At 36.0% G+C, this 22323-nt stretch overlaps 1 protein-coding gene across 3 annotated transcripts in view; it reads right to left on the bottom strand.

Annotated features, from left to right (window-relative positions):
- Window positions 1-21960, bottom strand: part of ZC3H14 (zinc finger CCCH-type containing 14) — a 35851-nt gene extending 13891 nt beyond the window's left edge. For 2 of the 3 annotated variants that reach the window (XM_039333460.1, XM_039333459.1), the window contains exons 1-9: window positions 21789-21960; window positions 15309-15351; window positions 13302-13416; window positions 12205-12245; window positions 11736-11931; window positions 8418-8838; window positions 2309-2469; window positions 1778-1878; window positions 862-1017 (exon numbers count right to left, since the gene is read on the bottom strand). In XM_039333460.1, coding sequence (XP_039189394.1) covers window positions 862-1017; window positions 1778-1878; window positions 2309-2469; window positions 8418-8838; window positions 11736-11931; window positions 12205-12245; window positions 13302-13416; window positions 15309-15351; window positions 21789-21824 — 1270 coding nt within the window. In that variant the 5' untranslated portion in view covers window positions 21825-21960. Of the gene's footprint in view, window positions 1-861; window positions 1018-1777; window positions 1879-2308; window positions 2470-8417; window positions 8839-11735; window positions 11932-12204; window positions 12246-13301; window positions 13417-15308; window positions 15352-21089; window positions 21193-21788 lie in introns of those variants that run through there. The other variant, XM_039333461.1, reaches the window with a different exon arrangement.
- Between the last annotated feature and the right edge of the window lie 363 nt (window positions 21961-22323).

Raw genomic sequence — 22323 nt, forward strand, 5'->3', positions numbered from 1 at the left:
CCCTCTGTCTGCTGTGCTAAGTAGCTAGCTTCCAGTGCAGCCCATCAAGGACAAGGCTTTCTCCTCTTGAGTAGTCTGGCTGACCTTCCCTGCTCCTGCCTTTTCTCTGCTCTATGTGTTTTTGGATCAGGTGGAGAAGGCAGTTCTTCCTCCTCCTCACTGACAATCTGCAACTGCATGCTTTCCCCAGCTGGAGCATCAGCCAAATCCCCTCCAGACAGCTGCTTGAAGCCATCAATTAATTCAGCTCCTGATGTGCCAAGAACTGGTTCATCCTCCCCTGAGCTGACATCTAGAGAGTATCTGTGGAATCGTCTGGGAGAGTCATTACAGCTATTTGAAAACGAGCCACATAAGCAGCAGGAAAGTGCACAAAGCCTTATTTGCATATGCGCGGGATTAGGTTACATCCATGAAACCATCCCCTCCCCCTTTCACCATTGCCAGTATGCAGAGCCAAAAGGTTGGGGACTGCTGACATACGGTAAAAATTCATTTCCTTCCCATCCCATTTCCTCACTCAGAAATGTTACTAGGAGAAGGGAAGGGGATAGTCTTAAAATTGTGTTGATGAACTATCTCAGAACAGTGATGCTTGCAATGAGAAACAACATGCTGGATTTTTGAGATCTAAAGAAGCTTCTTTTACATTCTCCAATAGACATATAAAACCCATTTGGCACCTTCTGTGTTTCTGTGCTTATCTAAGTATGTGTGAATTATTCTGGATGTGAGGAAAAGGTTGAAATATCTTCCTTCAAAGAGTGCATCAGATAAGGCTCCACTACAATATCTCATTATCAATCAGGTGTAATTGAGCTTTCTGTTCACTTGAGACTATAGTGGAATATTCAACACTACCTGGAATTCTTCCTAATGTCTGTTCTCTTGGTTCTTCTTCCTGTATCTGAGAGTTTACTTTGCTTGGTTGATTCTGGCCATGAATCACTTCGAGGAGAACTTCTTCATGGGAAGTTCGAGTTCTGGGAGCCACAGGAACTGTCTGCTTTGGTGCAACTTTCCATAAACCAAAACAATATGTTATACAAATTGAAGCAAACAATACAGATATTTTATCCCACATTGTGATCTTCTAAAAAGTCTACTAAATTTAACCCAAACAATTCAGTTCCTAACTAGAAAAACTACTATTTTCAAGGTACTTTGAATTTTCAGTATAAAAGATTGGGCTATCCAATGTGCACATACACATTGTGCTGTGGGATTATTCAGGTAATTTGCAATTTTGATTTCCAGCATTCCTCCATATTGGTTAAACAAGCAGGGATTACTAGGAAATGTCACTGTTCACACAGCATACTTATTTAGTTCATGGTTAGAGGAGATAAGCTTTGTACAAATAATCTGGTTTACTAACTTAGAGAGATTAGATTAGTTCCAAACAGACTTAAATCTGGTTTTGGGAACGTCTTATCAAGGTCAGTTGGTAAGACGGAAAGAGGGTCCTTAATGACCCCTTAATATTCACCCCCACCTTGGCAGGCTCACAACTGGTGAAAAAAGGTAGAAAGGTAATAGGAAAGAAAAAAAAAATTAACGTGCCAATTTACAAGCAAATTTTTGTTTTGTATTATGGCTAAGGGATATGGGCTAAAAAACATTCAAAAGGATGATCATATTAATGTGTTGCAGCAAAAAGCTTGTATCACTCTAAATCAAAACTAACTCATTTTGCTCTAAGTTATTTTTTCACCAGATGTGCAAAGTATCATTCTACAATCACACTTGCATAGAAATCATTCACAAATTGATCTACCTGTAGCATAATTAGTTGTCTTTGTAACCGATTCCTGAGCTTCAGATATAGCTTTCAATATTAAATTCTTATTAGCTTGTTTGGAAGGTGGCAGTGAAGGCCTAAATGATCGAAATAAAACAGATACAAGGATGTTTAATTAATAGCTCCCTTTTTATTACATTTTTTTTTGCCACGTATCATTTTCAAAAAAAGGACTGAAATACATTAAGTCACTCAACTCAATGGTGGCTAAATGGTGGCCACTTTTTCTCCTCCTCATGGATATACTTCTATTCATCTGTGCATATCTCTCAATCTTGCAAAGTATGCTACATTTCACAGCCACTTTATAAACTGGGCCTCAACACTATTATTAGCAAAATCACATATAGACACCTGCTTTCTGCTGAGCCAGAATATATGAATCTAAATGGGCCCTACAGGATCATACTGGAGGCCTATCTAGACTTTATTGCTGTCTAACATAAAGCTACCGGTTATAAATGGTAGTATAATTAGAAAATACATTTTTTTTAAAAAAAAAGCTACCTTCTTTCAGGTTTTGCAGGCACAGAGACACTGCTGGAGATGCCTCCCAGTCGCAGACCATAGTCATCTTCCTCTTCTTCTTCCTCTCCATCATTACTGAACCGTTTCACTTTGACTACTGAACTTACAACTGGGAGTTTTCTCTTCCTCAAAGTTTCTTCCTGCAGATAATAGGATAATATTTTATTTGATAAATCGGATCTGCCAGTCAATGTATTTCCAGGCCAGGGTAACTTCCATGTCCATTTTACTTTGAAGATTTATGTAAAATATTTTCTGATTTTTTTTAGGAGTCAAGCACTTTTTATTTCTTTCCTTTTGTATTTCCTTTCTGCAAACTACTAAGGGATCACACAGCAAGACAAAATAAAAGAATACCACACCATAATATGATCTGAGAGCAGTCCCATCACCACTGAAAACAAGAAAAGTTTAAAACTCATCTGTTGAATACTTTTTAAAAACTAGATGATGCTAATATGAATTGATTTGTGCCATTTGATTTATATGCCCTGTTTTCCTAGACCAGGTTTTAGGGGAGATACATAGTAGAGAACGTTGTCTATTTAAGATATTTTAATGTGTGCACATGTGGGTATGTGTGGAGAGGGAGAGGGGGAGGGGGGAGAGAGAGAGAGAGAGAGAGAGAGAGAGAGAGAGAGAGAGAGAGAGAGAGAGAGAGAACAAAGTGGCTTAAAAGAACAAAAAATGCAGCATGGGAATGGTGCACCTGACTGTGTTTAGCATGTTGACAGCTGCTCTCCATAAATGATTTCAGAAGTTTTAAAGAATCTTAAACATCTGCCTTTAACATCTGCAAGCCTGAAAATATTTTTGCCCCCTGAGAACTCCAAAATGCAAAAATGGCCGATTTCTTTTACTCCACTCACCTCATTGTGAGGATTTTCTGGGGTAAGGATAGGGATGCTAATGAGCTATATGTAAACTTGGCTTAGTTTTTGCTCCCTTTAAAGAAGCAATGGTAATTGCCATCAAGAAGGCAGGACAAGAAGCAATGGATGGAAAGTAACCAAAGAGAGAAGCAACCTAGAACTAAGGATAAATTTCCTGACAGTTAGAACAATTAATCAGTGGAACAACCTGCCTCCAGAAGCTGTGAATGCTCCAACACTGGAAGTTTTTAAGAAGAGACTGGACAGCCATTTGTTTGAAATGGTATAGGGTTTCCTGCCTAAGCAGGGGGTTGGACTACATGACCTCCAAGGTCCCTTCCAACATCACCATCATCATTATTATTGTTGTCGTTATTGAAGGCTGTTGCTGGCCCTGATCAGGTAACAAAAGTCAGGACAGAACTTTAAATTATAAACATGCGAAGAAGGAGAAGGAAATTTTAGAGAACCATGCTCCTTTATTTTAATCAAATTATAAAAATAAAAATATAATCAAATTTGGATAGAATAGAGTTTTGTCCAAACCTACATTTTTTTTTGAAGAGGGGAAAAAAATCTAGCTGTTTTGCATAATAAACAATAAAGTAACAGTAGAGTAAAAATAATGACAAAGTAGATTATACTTTGGGTGGGAGGGGATGTTTATTGATTTTGTTTAGATAATTAAATATTTCTATCCCATCTATCATGTATTTTATCCCAAGGCAGCATATAGAAAGAAAATTTCTTATTCAGGAGAATATCAGTTCACATTTGGAGTACAGATTCTGAATATTTATTTTATACCCCCACCCCTTCCTAATGTTGTTTCCATACAAAATATCACAGTGAAGATTCACGGAAGCATTGCTCAATATTCTAGTACTACTGGTATTTTTCCATAAATATTTTTGATTCAACTTTATCTATGGAGATTCTGTTATCCAGGTCATGATTGTCCCAAAAATGCTTTTTCAAAAGGCAACTGGACTTTGTTTTTCCTTGAAGACATTTCCTTTCTCATCCAAGAAGCTTCTTTAGTTCAGTCCTGATCTGTCAGAACTGAAGAAGCTCCTTGGATGAGAAGTGAAACATCTTCAAAGAAAAACAAAGAAAGTCCAGTTGCCTTTTGAAAAAGCATCTTTGGGATTCAACTTATTAAGTAGCCTTCTCCAACTATATTCTGAGCACACATTCAGCAATTATGGATATTTCAGTCTGATGCATCTGGAAGGCAACATATTTGTTTCAAAGGTTTAGAATCTCCAAGCTGGATAATTCCCAGATCAATTAGTTCAATTCTCTACCCTATACTTTGATATATCACAGCTTATATTTAAAATAATGCCAAATAATTGGCAAGAAGACAACTTATCATATTTCCATTACTTTCTTTTCTATTTTATCTTTCTAGATGTTAAGGTAATAACTACCATACTTTCCGGCGTGTAAGACGACTTTTGCAAGCGTTAAAATTGGCACCGAAGTCGGGGGTCATCTTATACGCCGAGTCATCTTATACACCGGAAATAACGGTAGTTTCCGACGTATAAGACGATTTTCTAGGCATGCGACTCGGCGCCGAAGACGGGGGTCGTCCTATACATCGGGTCGCCTTATATGCCGGAATATACAGTAGATTTCACTGTAATAAGAGACAATGATTAATATATATATGTATGTAAGGGTGTAGGTATTTATATGTATGTATGTAGCTTCGGTATATGTGTGTTGTGTATGTGTATGGGTAAATATATGCTTTCTTTTGAGAGCAGGCAACAAAATTTCATTTTTAATGTGTGCCAATGTGCTCACAGTAAAAAATGACAATAAAGGTTATCTTATCTTATCTTTTGGCATACAACATTACTTTGCTGGACTTTCAAAATTCAGTACATTTGTAGCTCCTTTTTTCTTTAAGGAATTAATATAAGTATATATATAATTTTCGCATTTGATCTCCACGGCAGAACAATGTAGTATACTGAGGAGTGAGATAATGTCCAAGTTAAGATTGCTCACTATATTTTGTAGAACAGAATTTGAACAAGAATATGAATGAGTCTTCCTCATTCAAACTAATCACAAACAGTATTCCTTAAAATCAAGTACTGTATTATGTATGCACAATGCTGGGAAGGATGTAACATACATGTATGGAGACCGAAACACAAATCACAAAAGTTTTGTTTTGTTTATAAAAGAGTAAATTCCATTGTAAAAACAACTCACACCAAATCTTTAAAAAAGCAAATATTCAAAATATCTACAATGGCAATAAGATAACGTTGAACAGATTTAAATTTTATGTAGGGTTCCAAAATTCCCAGAAATCTTTGCGGATGATTTATTATCTGTCTGAACAAGTTACAGTGGAGAGGAGGAAAGATAAAAATTAGGAAAGACAAGAGCCAGCAAAAGATTGTATGTGTATAAATTACAAAATGCAGCTTAGCTAGCAAACTTTTAGATCAGAATCCCACATAATATACAGAAAATCTTCCTTGAGCATATTTTATATATATATATATATATATATATACATACATACATACATACATACATACATACATATACACACACATACTATATATATATATATATATATATATATATATATATATATATATACACACATGTACATACATACATACGTATGTACGTACATATGTATATATATAAACCAAAGGATCAGAAATGTGAAATGTGTTATCTTAAAAAGCTCTATTGATATCCCAATCATTTGTCCATTATCAATGCCTCATGAAAAACTTGAGAACATGATGACATCTGGTCATACATAAAGCAGGTACAGAAGTCTTCAGTAGCAGTATATTCTTAACAAAGGAAAGGCAGCAACAATTACCATCCTGACAGACCAAACAATATGAGGTTAGCTCCCTTCGGTAAATAGCTGTTAAAGGAATTTGTTTTGGAAAAAATACAGGAATTTTATGAACAAAGTGCTGCTGTCTGAATTTTGTGCTAGAATTCCATTCCTCCAACAATAAAATTTGATTCCTAAAAAACATATTATCCCATGTATAACAAATGAAACCTGACAATCTGACAGATCACATAGTAGACTCACAAGCAGTTCCTTTCCAAATAAATCAGCAGTACCAATTTTTTCCTTTATGTGAAGACTACAGTGTCATCAAATGTTTTGAGGATCTCTATATAAGATAGGTGTTAGCAATGCAGCATTTGGGGATATTGTAGGTCACATGACCTTCTTTCATACAACCTCTGAAAGACCCCACATACTTAAAAGTACTTTAAAAGATTAGCAAAACCCGACAGGATTTTAAATGAGAAAAATAAGAATCACTTTGACATGATTTAGCCACTTAAATTTTGTGGGGAGGAGACTTGTACTATTTACTTACAGTCCCATCATGGACTACCCAAATGGGAACATTTGAGAACATGACACTATGTGCTGGATGAATTTTATAAAAGGCCCAAAAGGCTTACAATCTAAATCTGATAGAGCAAGAAACATTAGAAAGGGAGAGGCAATGGGGTCAAGAGATGAATATTGTTTATTAATGATCAGATTTGTTTCTCAGTGTTTCAAACTGATGTACAAAGATGAAAATATATGACAGAAAAATAAGGCAAAGTACAGACTGTAAATGACAACAATTAGCAACCAGAAAATACACAGTAGACAGTAGCAAACACAAGTATCAACTAGGAGACCCTAACTAAAATACCCATGAAATGAAGCAAACCCAACGCTGATGCACCTTCCTCGTATTAATTCCAGTTTAACAATTGCACCTCTGTGAATGGAAATGCCTTAGAAATTAAATAGCGATTGCACATATAAACAAATAAATATACAATATAAATAAATATATAGACAAATTCAGTCTTAACGTAGAGGAATAGGCTCTAAGAAAAATCAGGACCATGCTATTTAGGCTAAGGCCTTGAACCTAAGCTGGAATAGATCAATAACCAATGAAATTTGTGGACTGCCAACACTAGAATACCAACTACACCTTTTCTTGAGGTGGTGATGCATGCTTTAGTTATATCCCAATTTGTGTTACTGTAATAATTTTGAAACTTCAACTAGCCCAGAATGTTGTGACTGGTCACAGGAGTTAAATTACAGTTTCACTTACTTTTAGTCTGTTTCTGAGGCTATGATAATGCCATTTATTATTAGCCATTTGTTATTATTAAAACCATTAGGAGAAAATCTACATACCACTATCACCACGCATCTTCTGAGATTCTAAAGAAAAGCCTTCTTGGTGGCATCCTCAGGCTTTGAACCCTTGTCATCTGAGATTAAGCTAGCATCCCCTTTTCTTCTGTCCCTCCCAAGCTATCTGATTTAGGATCAGAACTCTTTAGAAAATTGCTGGGATACTTCTGGAACTGTCAGATGAATGTGGCTTGAAGAAAGAATGGTTTCCTGAGTTCTCTGGACTATTTTTCACATACCTAGCTGGCTATGTTCAGTAGCATATTTTCCATTCAATTAGGAGTCGCAGCTATGCCTATTTTTATATGCATTATATTTCCTATCTAAAGCATCAATATGATGTGCATGATTCCATTTTATCCTCACAACAACCCTGTGAGGTAGGCTGAGAAACAGTGATTAATAAGGCTTCTTGGCTATGTAGACAACTGAACCACTGACAGGATTAGTGAAATGCAGCAGTGCACAAAAATAGTAAAAAAAAAAAAAAAAAAAAGAGAGAGAGAGAGAGAGAGAGAGAGAGAGAACTAAACTCAGATGTCCCAACAAGAGTCTAAAACTCTAATTATATATATCACACTGGCTAAGAATTGTCCACTCTTGACTATCTGTACTCCAAGATTTTATAGGAGAGTTCATGGAAAGCATTTCCTAATGGTAGAATGTATAAAACTATTTGATTTAGTATTAGTCAATCAGCAGAGTTTGTCATGCTGGAGTTGTAAAAGCATTGGTCCAACCAAGCCAATGACCAGAAGAATAAAATTACAACATCTATTTGCCCTTTTAGACCCAAAACACATATCCACAGACACTTTTCACCTCTAATCCATAAAGCATCTAGAGCTTGAATGCCACAAAGTTTACATGCCAGTCGTGAGATATTTTTGACCAACATCACTATGTTTAGAACAGGAGACCTCAGGTATCCATGGAGATCTCTGTTTGTTGAGTACATGTTAAATACTGGCATAGCTTGGACTCACATACTTACCTCACTGCTAATTTTATCAGCATTCCCTTTTGAAGGGGGCTGGTAACTCTCGGCCAAGCTGTCAAATGCATCTGGATCACAGAGCTGGATGGTTTCCTGTGACCTATCACCCTGTATATTAAGTTGCTTGCCAGTCTGCAGGTTGCTTGATTGTGGCAACCTCTGCAAGTGAACACTCCCTTCGATATTTCGACTAGCGGGTGGACGGTAGATTTCAGCCGTTGGGCGCGAAGAGCCATATGTTACTGTAACCAGAGGCTTCTTCCGAGGTAACCGATTCTCCTGTATAAAATTCAGATCTTCATCAATGAGATCATCTGGCTCAGGCTTAATGTCAATCACAGCTTCCAAGGAAGATAGCTCCCGTAAAGGTTTTACCGTTGACATTAACAGGGATGGTGACCCATCATGACTGGCTTGCCTGTGGAGAAAGAGGGAGATTAACTTTGTCTCTCATCTTTTAAGAAACAGCTTTGCAATAAGAATAATGAGAAAGCCAATAGTAAAATATGCACAAGTATAATTTACAAATTCTGTACATCATTTGTTCATCTTAGCTATTGATAAGGAGTAAAAGGGCAACAATCTTATCTGCAAATGGCATTTATTTGACTTGACATTAGGGGGATTCCCCATTTTTCAATTATTTCCAACTGCTCTCACAACTATATATTTACATAGGTTGTGAGAGGTTTTACTGAGCTTAATTTATTCTAAAGATGCAATGACTAACATAGTATTTTCTGGTGCTTCCCTGGAACTTGCCAGGCCAAACATATTTTTATGTCTCTTTTGGAAAAAAAAAAAAAAGGTAAAAGCACAAACTAAACAAGTAGCAGAGTTAAAAAGGAAAATAAGCTGGGGTAAGTAGGTAAGGGGGAAAACAAGGCAAACAAAAAACAAATTTCACACCGGGAGTATACATACATACAGACTTTATGAATATGTATGTAATTTTAAGGAGAAATACAGGAAAGACAACTGTCCTGCTGTATCCTTCTATCCATAACAACTTTTGTAAAGATGAAAATAAATTTTGAGGAGAACCATTCATAGCATTTCTAATAAATGCTGAAAAGGGTTAAGCATATTTAATCTTCACTGTAGGATTTTCAAAATATTAGATTGAATTTTCAGACAGATCCAATGAAACACACCTATTAGTTTTCCAGTGGGTTTTGATATCTGGCAAATCGATATTTTATGTTGTATCAATTTATATGCCTTAAAACATATGGATAATAAATCAGTAATAGAATTCATTATGAAAAAATACTGAATGGTTTTCTCAATTTCGTACAACATTTTCTATTAGGCATAGCCTTAAGCATAAAGTTTAGGCCACTGATACCAATTCTTATAATCACCCCAGCATAATCCACACATTCTACTATATGGTATAATTTTAGCAGAACAGACTGCTACATATTGATAACCTGATAAAAGAAATTTAAAGAAATTCTCACACAGTCAATACATTCAAATCCCACCAGATTTTTAGGGCTTTCAAGATAACCTTCTGTGCTTAATGTAAGTAGGTGTATAATGCTGATTAGATTTCCTGGCTTTACATTTAGTACTATACCAATATGAAAGACAGATGATCCCGAATTTAAGGTAATTTCAATTGACCAAAAAGGAAGACTACATAGAAATAAATACTGGTAGTCATTGTTTAGTGATAACAGTTGGCAACTTGATTATTAACTGAAGCATAAAAATCATGTGATCACGACTGTGCTTATGAATTTGCACAGAATACTGACTGTAATAGCAAACACATGACTGAGAGCCATGCTGCAACTATCCGGTATGCAGGTCACAAAATTATTTTTTATCACTGTTGTAAGTGTGAACAGTCACTGACTGAGGCAGTCACTAGAGGACTGTTATGATCAGGTTCTTCTCTTTGTTACATTAAGGTTTTTAGCTGAAATCCATTCCCAAATGAAGGTGTTTATATGAAATATTTACATACGTATATGCTAATATGTACATTTGTGTATATATACCCATGAGAAAGCACAATCTCAAAAAGAACTGAACAGGGCCAAGGGCAAAAAAATCATGTTAAATTACTAACAACTAGTTAATATTAATTCCCAATAAAACAAATCATTTAATAAGTAATACCTGAACTGGAAAGAGAAGGGGGAGAACAAAACTTGATAAAGTTGAAGAATAGGGATAATTGAGCAGGAAATAAATAAAAAATAATAAAAGAAATGTGTTAAATAAAAATGTCATCCATTACAATAACATCCATTACCAAATAACAGGTAATCTTCAAGCTTATTTTCAAAGGCTTTTATTTATCCATCTGCATTTTTATCCATTTACCTTGTATCTTCCATTATTTTCAGTGAATTTAACACTCCTATTTGGGGAGGGGGAAACATTCATAAATACAACACACATCAACACAAACACACATACACACACACACACACACACACACACAAATGGATTTTATTGGCTTTCTTTTTAAAAAAGCCAAAGAAACTTTAACACAGTACTTTGTTCATTAATGTGTTCATTTAGCTGAAAGAGATACAGGTAAGCTGGGGAATAAAAATGAACTATCTGAAAAAGAAGAGATGATGCTCAGGAGCAATTTCATCAATCAAAATGATTCTCCCTGCCTTTTTTTTTTTTTTTTTGAGTGCCCAAATTGTCACTCAAGCCTTTTGAATTCTCAAACCGTCAAATGTGGCGACTGCTCCTTTTAAGAAATCCAGCCTTAAAGATAAGTTTACATTGAATTGCAGCACCTTACATTATTTCAGTAATCCTTCCATCAGTACTTTATCACAGACCAATATCCCCATAATGCAGATGTGCACATCATTTTAAGCCAAACAGCCAACAATGATTTATGGATTATTCATATGCTGTTATGTCACGTGTTCCTTCTCTTGCATCTCAGGTCTTTTGATTCCCTTTTATTTCTAATTTCAAAGAAAGCCATCTGTCTGCTTTCAAGATGGTAAATTTAATTTCAAAATATGTTTGCAGTCCTGAAGCATATACAAGTTATTGTACGCATGAATCATTGTTTTCTGAATTGGTCGCAATGAAAAACAATGTTTGTCACTAAATAAGGACAGAAAAATACACAAGAGGAGAAGGGAAAACACCAGCACAAAGTTTTAGTTATCTGGGGCATTATACTTGAGGGAATCAGGTAACAGCAGCTATTCTGCAGACTACTCAGTAATTTTATCATGTAGCCGAGATTTCAACGAGAAATATTGTGATGTACAATACTGTTCTTCTGCAGTGTATCATTAGCTCCTAATAATTCAGTGAGAATCTTACTGAAGAGCAGCAGTTCTCTGTTCCTGAGAACTTGTAGAAATTCGGAAGTCAATCCTTTCAGGTCGAGAACTTGAGACTGCAAGAGGCTGTAGGATTTCTTCTCCAGTCCTCTCCTCATTCCCACCTGATGCACTTTTGCCAGAAGAGAGACTGCTCTCAAAAATGTTAGATTCAGAAGATTTTAGGTTTGTGGGCTCTGGGAAAAGAAATAAAATTTGTTTCATTTTCATAAGGGTGGTATTTATACAGAACTGCAAATTGCCTTCCACTGTGGGTTCAATAAAAATATACCTCCTCTTATTCATACTGTACAAGAAACAATTTTTCAACTTCATATAACACTTTTTATTGCTACCTTGTCTAAATAAATGAATATTTTTAAGAAATGCCAAAAATTTATATGAAAGCATGTGCACACAGGTTCTCTTCTCAAGAGTTATCTCAAAGATGTCATGTAGCTTTTACTTACCTGTAGTTACAGACCGAAGTTTATCTAAGACACCATGAAGCCTGAAAAATAAGAAAATATTTTAGTAAATTTTAAATTACAACAAATCAACTCAACACCCCAGAGTTACATGCAGTTGCTAAAGGCCCTGAATGCAACCCAGAGAAGCTGTCACAAAACTGTATTTTTTTATTATAAAGTGGAAAATGAGTCATCATATTATTTGTAATTACATTGCAAGATATTTTAAGTTTATATGAAATCAAAACTAAGTTTATTCTGACCTTACTTTTTTTATCCTAATCCTGTCTACTTTCTGGAATGTGGATCCAACTGTATCACACAAAGATGAAACATGGTTTCCAGCTGCTCAAAACATACACACTTCTAGTTTTAAATAAAATTTTGAAAGGCAGTGTAAAAGGGCTTTCTAAAGATAATTTAAATTAGTATCTAATACTTCCTTTCAATAATCTTGTGTTGTTCTGTGTATCTTAAAACAGATTTATGGGAAGAAAGTCTGTTTAAGTTTTGATTTTTAAACTCTAAAATCATTATACTTCCTCTGCCTACCTTGATAACATTTATTTTTCTAACCCATGAAAATAAGTAGATTGCTGTCCACTGCAATGGACAGGTGTGGGAAACAGAAAATATTTATAACTGCACAGAAATAAAGCGAGTACACTATTAATTTTCTCTAGTGAAAATTGCATGCCCCCTGTGGGAGATGTTTATCTTGTTTTTGCAAGTATCATTTTTCTCTTGAGCATGCAAATTATATCTCCATTCAGAAAAAAAAATGGTGTACAGTTTTCAAAGATAATCTGAGAAGAATAAAATATTTCAATGTAAGAATTCTTAACGTAAAGATTTTCTCTTTCTAGAAGAAAACATTTTATAATCAACATGTTTCCACTTTTCAATTCTTTACAGCAGAACAATAGGAAAAAATGACCTACAGAGGAAAAAAAAGTAGGAAAAATGACCCCCTTCCCTTCTCCACAAGGCTTTTCATTTTTAAGGATTATTTTTTTGCAATGCTGTAGTGCTGTATTATGTGCATGCCTTATAATAAGGACATGTATCGGTACATGGAACAGATGGAAGATACATACCATACAGTAAATCTCACAGTGTTGTTTCCTAGAAAAAGGGAAAGATCCTCTGTCATCTGTTCCTGACTCTTCTTATTGGCCACCATGACCATAATATAATCCGGCAGTTCTTCATCTGATTTAAAGAATAAAGAATAAATCTAAAAATTAAATGTTAAAGCAGCAACTATAGTTTTATCTATTTTACAACACTTAGTCTCCCAATAGGTTAATCAAACTATTTTCCTGCCTTCATTCTAAATCTATGAATGTGATGCACAAAGATCAGGAAGAAAAACTTGGTCTTCAAGTTTCAGGAAACAATGGTGAATTGAAGACAATTCCATAACAGCAGAGCTGATGGCCAAGGTGAGAAAAGGAACTGATGAATGGATCAGTTCCTTGGAAGTCTGTCCGGATCAAGAAGGCTAGGATTACCCACAGGCTGTCTCCAGTTTTTACAGCTCGGAGAGTCTAGATAAAATCACCCTGCCTAAGCCGCAGTTTGTCGCTTTCAAATGGACACTGGATTTATGGCACTGTTTTTGATAGGTTGGACTGTTTTTTCCCTTTGTGTAAAGACAGATGCAAAAAACGAGTTAAATAGTTCTGCTTTCTCCCTGTTGCTTGTCACCTTCTTGCCACTTTCACCCACTAATAGACCAATAATTTCCTTCACTTTTTTCTTGTTTTTTACATGTTGAAAGAAGCTTTTTTTTTTTTTTTAATTATTTCTGACTTTAGTCGCAAGCCTTAGTTCATTTTGAGCCTTAGCTTTCCTCACTTCATCTTTGCAGGCTCGGGCTATTTGCTGATATTCTGCCTTAGTTATGTGCCCCCCTTTCCACTTTTTATGCTTGTCCTTTTTATCTTTCAATTTATCAGAGAGTTCTTTATGTAGCTATGCTGGTTTCTTTTGAGAGCTGTTATTTTTATTCTTTGTTGGTATTGTGCTAGACTGGGCTTTTATTATCTCACTTCCTCCCAAGGTTCCTGTGGCTTCAACACCTTCTATCATTTCATCTCTGTTAGTGAGAATTAGATCCAATATGGGTAATCCCCTAGTTCCCTTCTCTACTTTTTGGGAGACAAAGTTGTCTGCTAGGTTTGTCAGGAATCTGTTTGATCTTCCAGTGCAGTGTGTGTCTCCCAGTTGATGTCAGAGTAATTAAAGTCCCCCATTACTATTGTGATGTGCTTCCTACATACCTTAGTTAGCTGATTTAGCAAAAAGTTCATCTATTTCCTCTGTTTAGTTGGGCGGCCTATAGTATACACCTATGGCAATGTCATTCCTCCCCCCTTTTATATTGACCCAAATGCATTCAAGACAGTTTTCATCATTTGATCAAGATCAAAATATATGTGTTATTAATTTTGGTAGCTCTTAATAGACTGTGGCTGATTAGGATTGAGCAATGAGTTTTTTTATAATATGGTTATTGGTAAGATGTGAAATATGGAAAAGATTATCTTTTTTATTGAAATAGAGGAGCTATTAAGTTACTGGAGCTGTTTAAACTTATTTGGAGGGAGAGTCAGTTTTTATATATCTTTTCTCTTATTTTTATTTTCTTTTTCCTATCTGCACTTTTCTCATTTTTTATATTGTTATTAGTTTTTATTAGTATTTTACTATTGTATTGTAAACTTAAACAAAATTATTAAAGAACTGCTCTTCAAATAACAGTTGGACCATTTTTTTCCACATCAATCTGTCTCTCAAACAAGATCATTATCTGAAGCCTTTCTCAAGTGTCACACCTTTTTAATGGTAGTTTTTCCAACTATGGAATGCTTTCATTTTTTGTTTTCCTATGCTTTTTAAAATGCTAATGTTAGTATCTCAATGCCTAACATTCTGCTGACATAGTTTATATGATTTTATTTTCTATTTTTATAATTATTTGCTAGCTGTCCTAGAAAACAGATTTATGGCAAATTGGGCAAATAACTAAACGGCCTACATATCAATACAATATTTTGTATATTTTCTATTTTTACAGGTAAAATTTCTATCAAACTTACCAACATAAGCTCCTAGTTCCTGTAACTTTCCCTTTATAGCACTCTATATGAACAGGACAAAAAGGGGAAAAAAAACAAAGAACGCTTACTTTCAAATCATAAACATTCTGAAGTTGTTTCAAAAATCTCAAAAATGAAAAGTTAAATATTTTTTCAAGGGATTATTACACATGAATAGAAAAACATTTTTAAAAACTTAATAAAGTATTATATTAGTACATGTGATAGGGCTGTACATACCCTGAAAATAATGATCTAAACTATAATAAATTATAAAAGCAGAGAAAGATAATAATAAACAGCTTTAACAGAGTCGTATGTTCATAGACTGCTATACTGCATATGATAACCAGATACAATATTTTGGAGATACAGTATATTTCAGCTGAGCATTCTTAAAGTTAGGAAAAATTTAGGGAGATGCGTCTGTTTTATATCAAAATTAAAACCAATTATAAAATAGTCAAATTACATAATTAGGCTTTAAAACATGAACTATAAGAAATACATAGAAATGGGGTAAGAAGGAAAAATTAAAAACAGACTTGATTCTCAGCTACCAAAGGAGATAATATAATTACTTGTTATCTATAAGCTAAAGGTTTTGCAAATGAGATAAAGCTTATGATATAAGCAGCTGATGGACAAATCCCAGAGTAAACAGACCAATACCAAGAGAGATTGCAAAACATCTGAGTTTTGAAGAACTCCACCAGCTGAATGAGACCCTCCTTGATTAGTGATGATATATAATTATCAACAAGGAACATAAATAAATAATATCCTAAATAAAACTCCAATGACTAAATGAAAGTGTAGATCTCATCCTTGGATTGCTTGATATCTGTCACAGATTCTGCAATGTAGGATTGTTCATTTTGGTTAAATATAATTCTGCCTTAACTTGGTGCCTAACAACTCTATATGCAACATACACAGAAACTGTATACAACTTACCCACAATGGGTCATAGTATGCAGGCCTCCCCAACTACCCCTCCCTAGAATTGCATTTGAAACCCTTAAAATATGTTGAGTTCACATTGCTGAATTTCTGTGCGGGGGGGGGGGGGAATGGTAATGGAAATGCAAGGCTTTTTACAAGGCAGAAGATTCTCAGACCCATCCCTAAATCTAAAATTGACCACACATATAAAAAGCATAACTTTCCAGCTCTACTCCATCAAGTGATATCATCACATCTTCAGAAATCCTTCTGTGGCCTGTCAGCAGGTTAGAAAATTGAGTTATTACTTTCAACCCAGGGGAATAAGCAAGGGAAATTGCTTATTCCTGTACTGAGACACAGCATAATTAGATTTAGCATTATGTTTTCAAACTCAGACCACAGTTTAAACTAAGATGGAGCATCTTAATGACAACTGCACATATGTTTGCTTTTCATTTACTTTCTTTGCACTATCCATCACTGAAGCCCCAACTGGGTCGTGATGGTAAATAGAAAGGGTGCTAACCTATATTTCCTCTTGTCTTCTAATACAGAGCCAAATGCACTACTAAAATCAAGGTTAATAAGGGCAATATTATGTGCCCTTCTAGAAATTCTGAATATTTACACAGCAGTCTTTGTCCAATAGGATTACCTAGCAAGTAAATATGCCCACAAATGCATTATTATTATTACCCATTCTGTGGTCTTGCCTACAGACAACCCCAAATTTGCTTTAGGTAGACATAAATCTGCAATACTAATAGCATATAATCTATAGAATCCACATATTTAGGCCATAGTCCAAGGAGAAATAAAACGTATTTTATATATTTTAAACTGTTCTGAAAACACAACTCCAGCATAGAATTATATGATTTAAAAAAAAAGAAGTGAGTCGTGCTCCTTGCAAATCTTACATAAAAGTAAATCTCAACTGACTGCATGTAGGCTTTCTTTCAAGTAATCAGTGTCAATTGGATTGAGATGGGTGGCTATGAAATTGAATAAATAAATCATGCAAAGAATCTCACTGTTACATATTTTTCCTGACAAAAATTTCCACCCCTAAAACAGGATACTCTATACACCTACTTAAATTAAATGCTTGAGAAATTATCCAGGGTTACACTTTCAATGTTACAGTACAATACAGTACAGTACTGTACAGTACTTGACTTCCAATCATTCATTTAGTGACTCTTTAAAATTACTGAAAAAAGTGACAAGTGGTTTTCACACGTATGACCACTGCAGCATCCCCATGGTCACATGATCAAAATTCAGGTACTTGGCAACTGGCATGTATTTATGGCAGTTGTGCTGTCCCGGGATGGTGTGATCACTATTTGCAATCTTCCGAGCTGGCTTCCAACAAGCAAATCGATGAAGGAAGTCAGGTCCACTTAACAACCACATGATTTGTTTAACAACGGTGGCAATAAAGGCCATAAAATTGGATGTCAATCACTTAGTAACAGAAATTTTGGGCTCAGTTGTGGAAGTAAGTCAAGGACTACCTGTGTTCTGATTTGTATGCTATTCACTATATTAACAATGGAAGACTATTAAAACCTAATTTTTTCCTTATATGCTGTGCCAGGAGGTGAAATGAGGTCAGAATGTGCAGTTTTATGATGGAACTGTTATGGTGATTGATGGTATGAGAGTATTGTTAAGTTTTTGTATTTGTTTGTTTTAGCTGTCTAGAGTTATTTTATATAATATTGGCAGCCATACAAATATTTTAAATAAATTAATAAATCAAACAAAATTATATGATCTAGCTCTCTATTATGATTGTCCGGCACTTCAGATTCAATTGCCAGAGCATACTGGAGCAGAAGCATAGCATTTATGCTACATTCTGTGATCTCAGGAAAAGGTGCAGCTCAGTTGCTTTAAGGCACAGGTGCCCAACCTCCAGTCCACGGCTGGTTCGGAACCAGGCCACACGAGCATTGGGCAAGTGCATATAGCTCCACTCACATGAGTGGTGGATGAGCGTGCGTGCACTTGCGAAGCTCCACTCACAGCTTGCGCACGAAGCTACACTTGTGCAAGCAGTGGACGCTTGTTCAAGAAGTTCCATTCACGTGAGTGGCGGACGTGCACACCCGCCGCTCATACAAATGGACATGTGCGTGTGCATGCACCTGCCAATGACATTGAACCATCCCCTCTTCCCCCACACAGCCAAGCCAGAAAGGTTGGGGACTGCTGCTTTAAGGTACTAAAGCAGGGGTCTTCAAACTTGGCCCTTTTATGACTTGTGGACCAATTCCCAGAATTCCTCAGCCAGCGTGTCTGGCTGAGGAATTCTGGGAGTTGAAGTCCACAAGTCATAAAAGGGCCAAATTTGAAGACCCTTGTACTAAAGAATTGTGCTGCAGCTGTGCTTCTACATCCTCTGAAGCACTTTTTGAAGATCAAGTCCAAAGTACTGCACAATCCTAATACTTTCCTGCCTGAGCAGGGGGTTGGACTCGATGGCCTCCAAGGTCCCTTCCAACTTTATTACTATTACTATTAGTTAATTATTTGATATGAAGTTAATTTCAAGCAAACAGCTTTCATAATATTTTATAAGCTGACTAGAAGGATCTGTATGACTGAACTGAAGTACACATTTTTGGAGTTGTGGACCATGATGAAATGGTGGGCTATTGCTACTTCTGCAGAACTACGTAAAAAGTTAACTAATTACTTTCTTGATTGAGCCACATATCCTAAATTATCTGTTCATGAAAAGTTTTTGTTAGATAAAATTTTGATTGTTCATACTCAACAAATTTGCTGAGCAAATGAGACAGAATTAAATACCCATTCCTGCAGCTACTAAGATATCATGCTACCCAGAGAAAAATAGTTAGAGAAAAAAAATAACTTTGTAGGAATTCAATTGAACAAAAGGAACAAGATGTTAAGGCAAATTTATTTAAATAAAATAAAAAATAAAAATTGCAAAACTTTGCCATTTCTTACCAAGTAAACCTAGTTTCACTACATGGACTATTTTGTTCTTTAACAATAAATATCTCTGCTCTCCAGGTTACTATAGTAACCATGCTGAGAGGATTTCTGTACCTTTAGGAATTGCATAGAAGAGAAAATTATGCTAGGTAATTTGAGTAAATGAAATAGAGCTTTTCTTGTCACAACAGCATTATAACAGAAATTCTGGCCTGTGACAAAATCAAAAGCTTTATTTTGACTAGAAATGTATCCCTTCACTATTTTTCTACATAGCTACATTTGTATCAACAGAAGTATTTTCCAAATCAGTACTGATTATGCGGGGATTTCCAGTTTACAATACATTTTTAAATAAAAAGCATCTTTTATACATTTATTTTATAGACATTGGTTATCCATTCAATTTTTTTATGAATGACTGTATTTCAATCCATAATTAAAAAATCAAAATAATTTAATAATTTACAATTTGCTCATTTATCTGGAACTGCAATAGTCCTATAAACATTTAAGGCTCTTCACAAACTTTTCCAAACCCTAAGAATCACTAGCATGTAAGCACAGTTAATTGTGCACCAAGACCCTACATTCTCCCTGCTTTTTCATTTTCTAACTTCCTGTCAAGCACAAGAGCTGAAGATCTGCACTTTCATTTGTTTGAACACACAGCCATCTCAGTATACAGAATGAAGAACCAGATTCACATTCAACTAAATATGAGTACAGCTCCTCTTCAGACTTCCTTGCACAATCCATGGAAGTTTAAAAGTAAAAAGCCAAAGCTTGTGCAGTGAAAAGAACAAATACACATACTCTAATCCTGTGTGCCTACATATTTGAAAGAATTTGTGAGATGGCCTTCATTTTCACACCAGAGTTCACTGGAATAATATATGAAGAAAGCTCCAAATTATTTAGGAAGAAATGGAAGATTCTTAATTAAGACTGCTGATAGCAAGGAACACTTTCCTAAGCTGAAGTCAAACTCATTGAGCAACACAAGATTTAATGAATTAAAGAACTGTCCTGAATCAGACCACAAGTCAAACATTCTATTCTCACAATAAATCACCAGTCGTATGCCTTGAAAAAGCCAGCAAGCAAGAAAACACCCACCTGCTTGTGCTCCCCAGTCAATGATACTGTTAGGTGTATTGCTTCTGATATTAAAAGTACATAACCACAATCATGACTAATGGGCACTGATTATCTCTCCTCCATGAATTTGACTTTAGTATTCTCTTTCAAAACTCTCCAAATTTATAGATAACACTGCTTCTTGTGGTGATTATCTTTGTATTTCCATTACAGGCTAAGTGAAGCAATAGTTTCATGCATTGTTTTTCATAATATTTACTAAATAATTGTTTATTATTCAAGGCTGTGAATGATACTATAGGCTACTATGAGAAAAACTGTCCTTGATTACTCTCCTTGCACCATAAATACTTCTGTGTATCTCTTTTTTTTAGTAAATATTATAAAAAACAATAAAATATAATTTAGTACACAAAAATAAAACTGGACAGGATCCATACAATCACAAAATTATTAAGCATACCAACAAAGAGGAGGAAATGTCCTGAAGTTTTATAACCAGTACAATTCCAGAAATGCGATGATATGGCTCAGAAATCTTTTTATGCCTTTGCTGAAAAAAAGACTAGTATATCTTATCTTTAAAAATATTTGATTCCAAATATTTTCTTTATAGTGCAGTTGTTCCATACTTTTCATTACCTGGAGCACCTCTTCTGCAGGTTTTTTTTCCAATTTGAGGACATGCAGTTTGGATCAAAACTGTGCCCATTATAACAACATTTGAGCCAACAGACATTTCGACTTTATGATACTTACTTTAGTTGCTTCACTCTGAGTGAACTGACAAGTCAAAAATGGTGTCTCCTTAGATTTATTAGATTATATACCATTTTTCATTCAGGAGAATGAAATGATACACAGTGTTTCCTCCTCACCACCACTCTATGAGGTGTGTTAAACTAAGAAAGATTGATTGGCCCAAGTTAGGCACAGAAGTATCCGGGGATTTGGGCAGGGAAAGAGAATAGATACGTTTATTGAGAAAGACACTGACTAGCCACAAAGGGGAGATTATAGAATTAAATCTAATGAACATGAATAAGTACAGCTTTAAGATACCTGCAGATTCCTCCTCGACTCCTCAACTCTTATTTTTATTTTTGTGTACAAAATTGTATTTTGATTGTCCTTGTAACAACACGCAGCTTGTGGCGCCCATCAGTTTCTAGGGATGAAGCGAGGAGGAGGGAAGGTGACACTTAAACCTCGGAGCAACCCCGGAAAAGAGGCCCACGCGCGGCAACTGTTTTGGACAAAGCAACTTTCGACCCTGCCATTGGTTGCGGGGAGAATGAAGGGGAGCCAGTCGGGGGCCTCTCGAAAAAGGAATGTGGGGGGGAGGGGTAAACGCTTCATCCCGCTCCAAATTTTCCTCGCCCGCCTTTCCCTTCTGAGGGGGGGTTGTCTCCTGCAGCCCTCACCATACGCCACCCCACCGAGGTTCGCGTCTCTCACCCGAATCTTCCGGCTGATCTCGGTGCCGATTTCCATGGCCACCGACTCGGCCAAAGGCTTCCAGTCCAACTCTTCCCGAAACCACCTAGGCCCGAACCCAATCCGGCTACAGGCTGGAAGACGCCGACAGAGAGAGAATGAGAAAGAGAGGCAGAAAAAGAGATGGGACAAAAACCAAACAGGCCTCAGCCGGCAGCGCCTCCTTTTGGTAGTGAGTCGGTAGTGGCAGTAGTGAGGAAAGAAAGCTCCTCCTTGCGGATCTCACTGGACTCTAGCCGAAGCGGTCCACTCTGTGGAAGGCGGCGGCGGCGGCGACGGCGGCGAGGACGATCACTCTGGTACTAGCGCGCACTCCACAAGAAGTTTCTCTGAACTGATGCTTTTCTCTGGGGCGGCAGCCGTCTTGTGGGTTGATTGTGCAACCTGTTCAAGTCTCCTGGTGAATTAAAAATATAATTGTCAGCCAAGCAGCTATTCACCTTTGGTAAGTTGTTATGGCAACATTCGCCACCAAAGGGTGTGTCAGTGAAGGTAG

Source organism: Crotalus tigris, unplaced genomic scaffold, assembly GCF_016545835.1.
Source record: "Crotalus tigris isolate CLP2741 ecotype Arizona unplaced genomic scaffold, ASM1654583v1 scf7180000024506.1728113, whole genome shotgun sequence".
Lineage (NCBI taxonomy): Eukaryota > Metazoa > Chordata > Lepidosauria > Squamata > Viperidae > Crotalus > Crotalus tigris.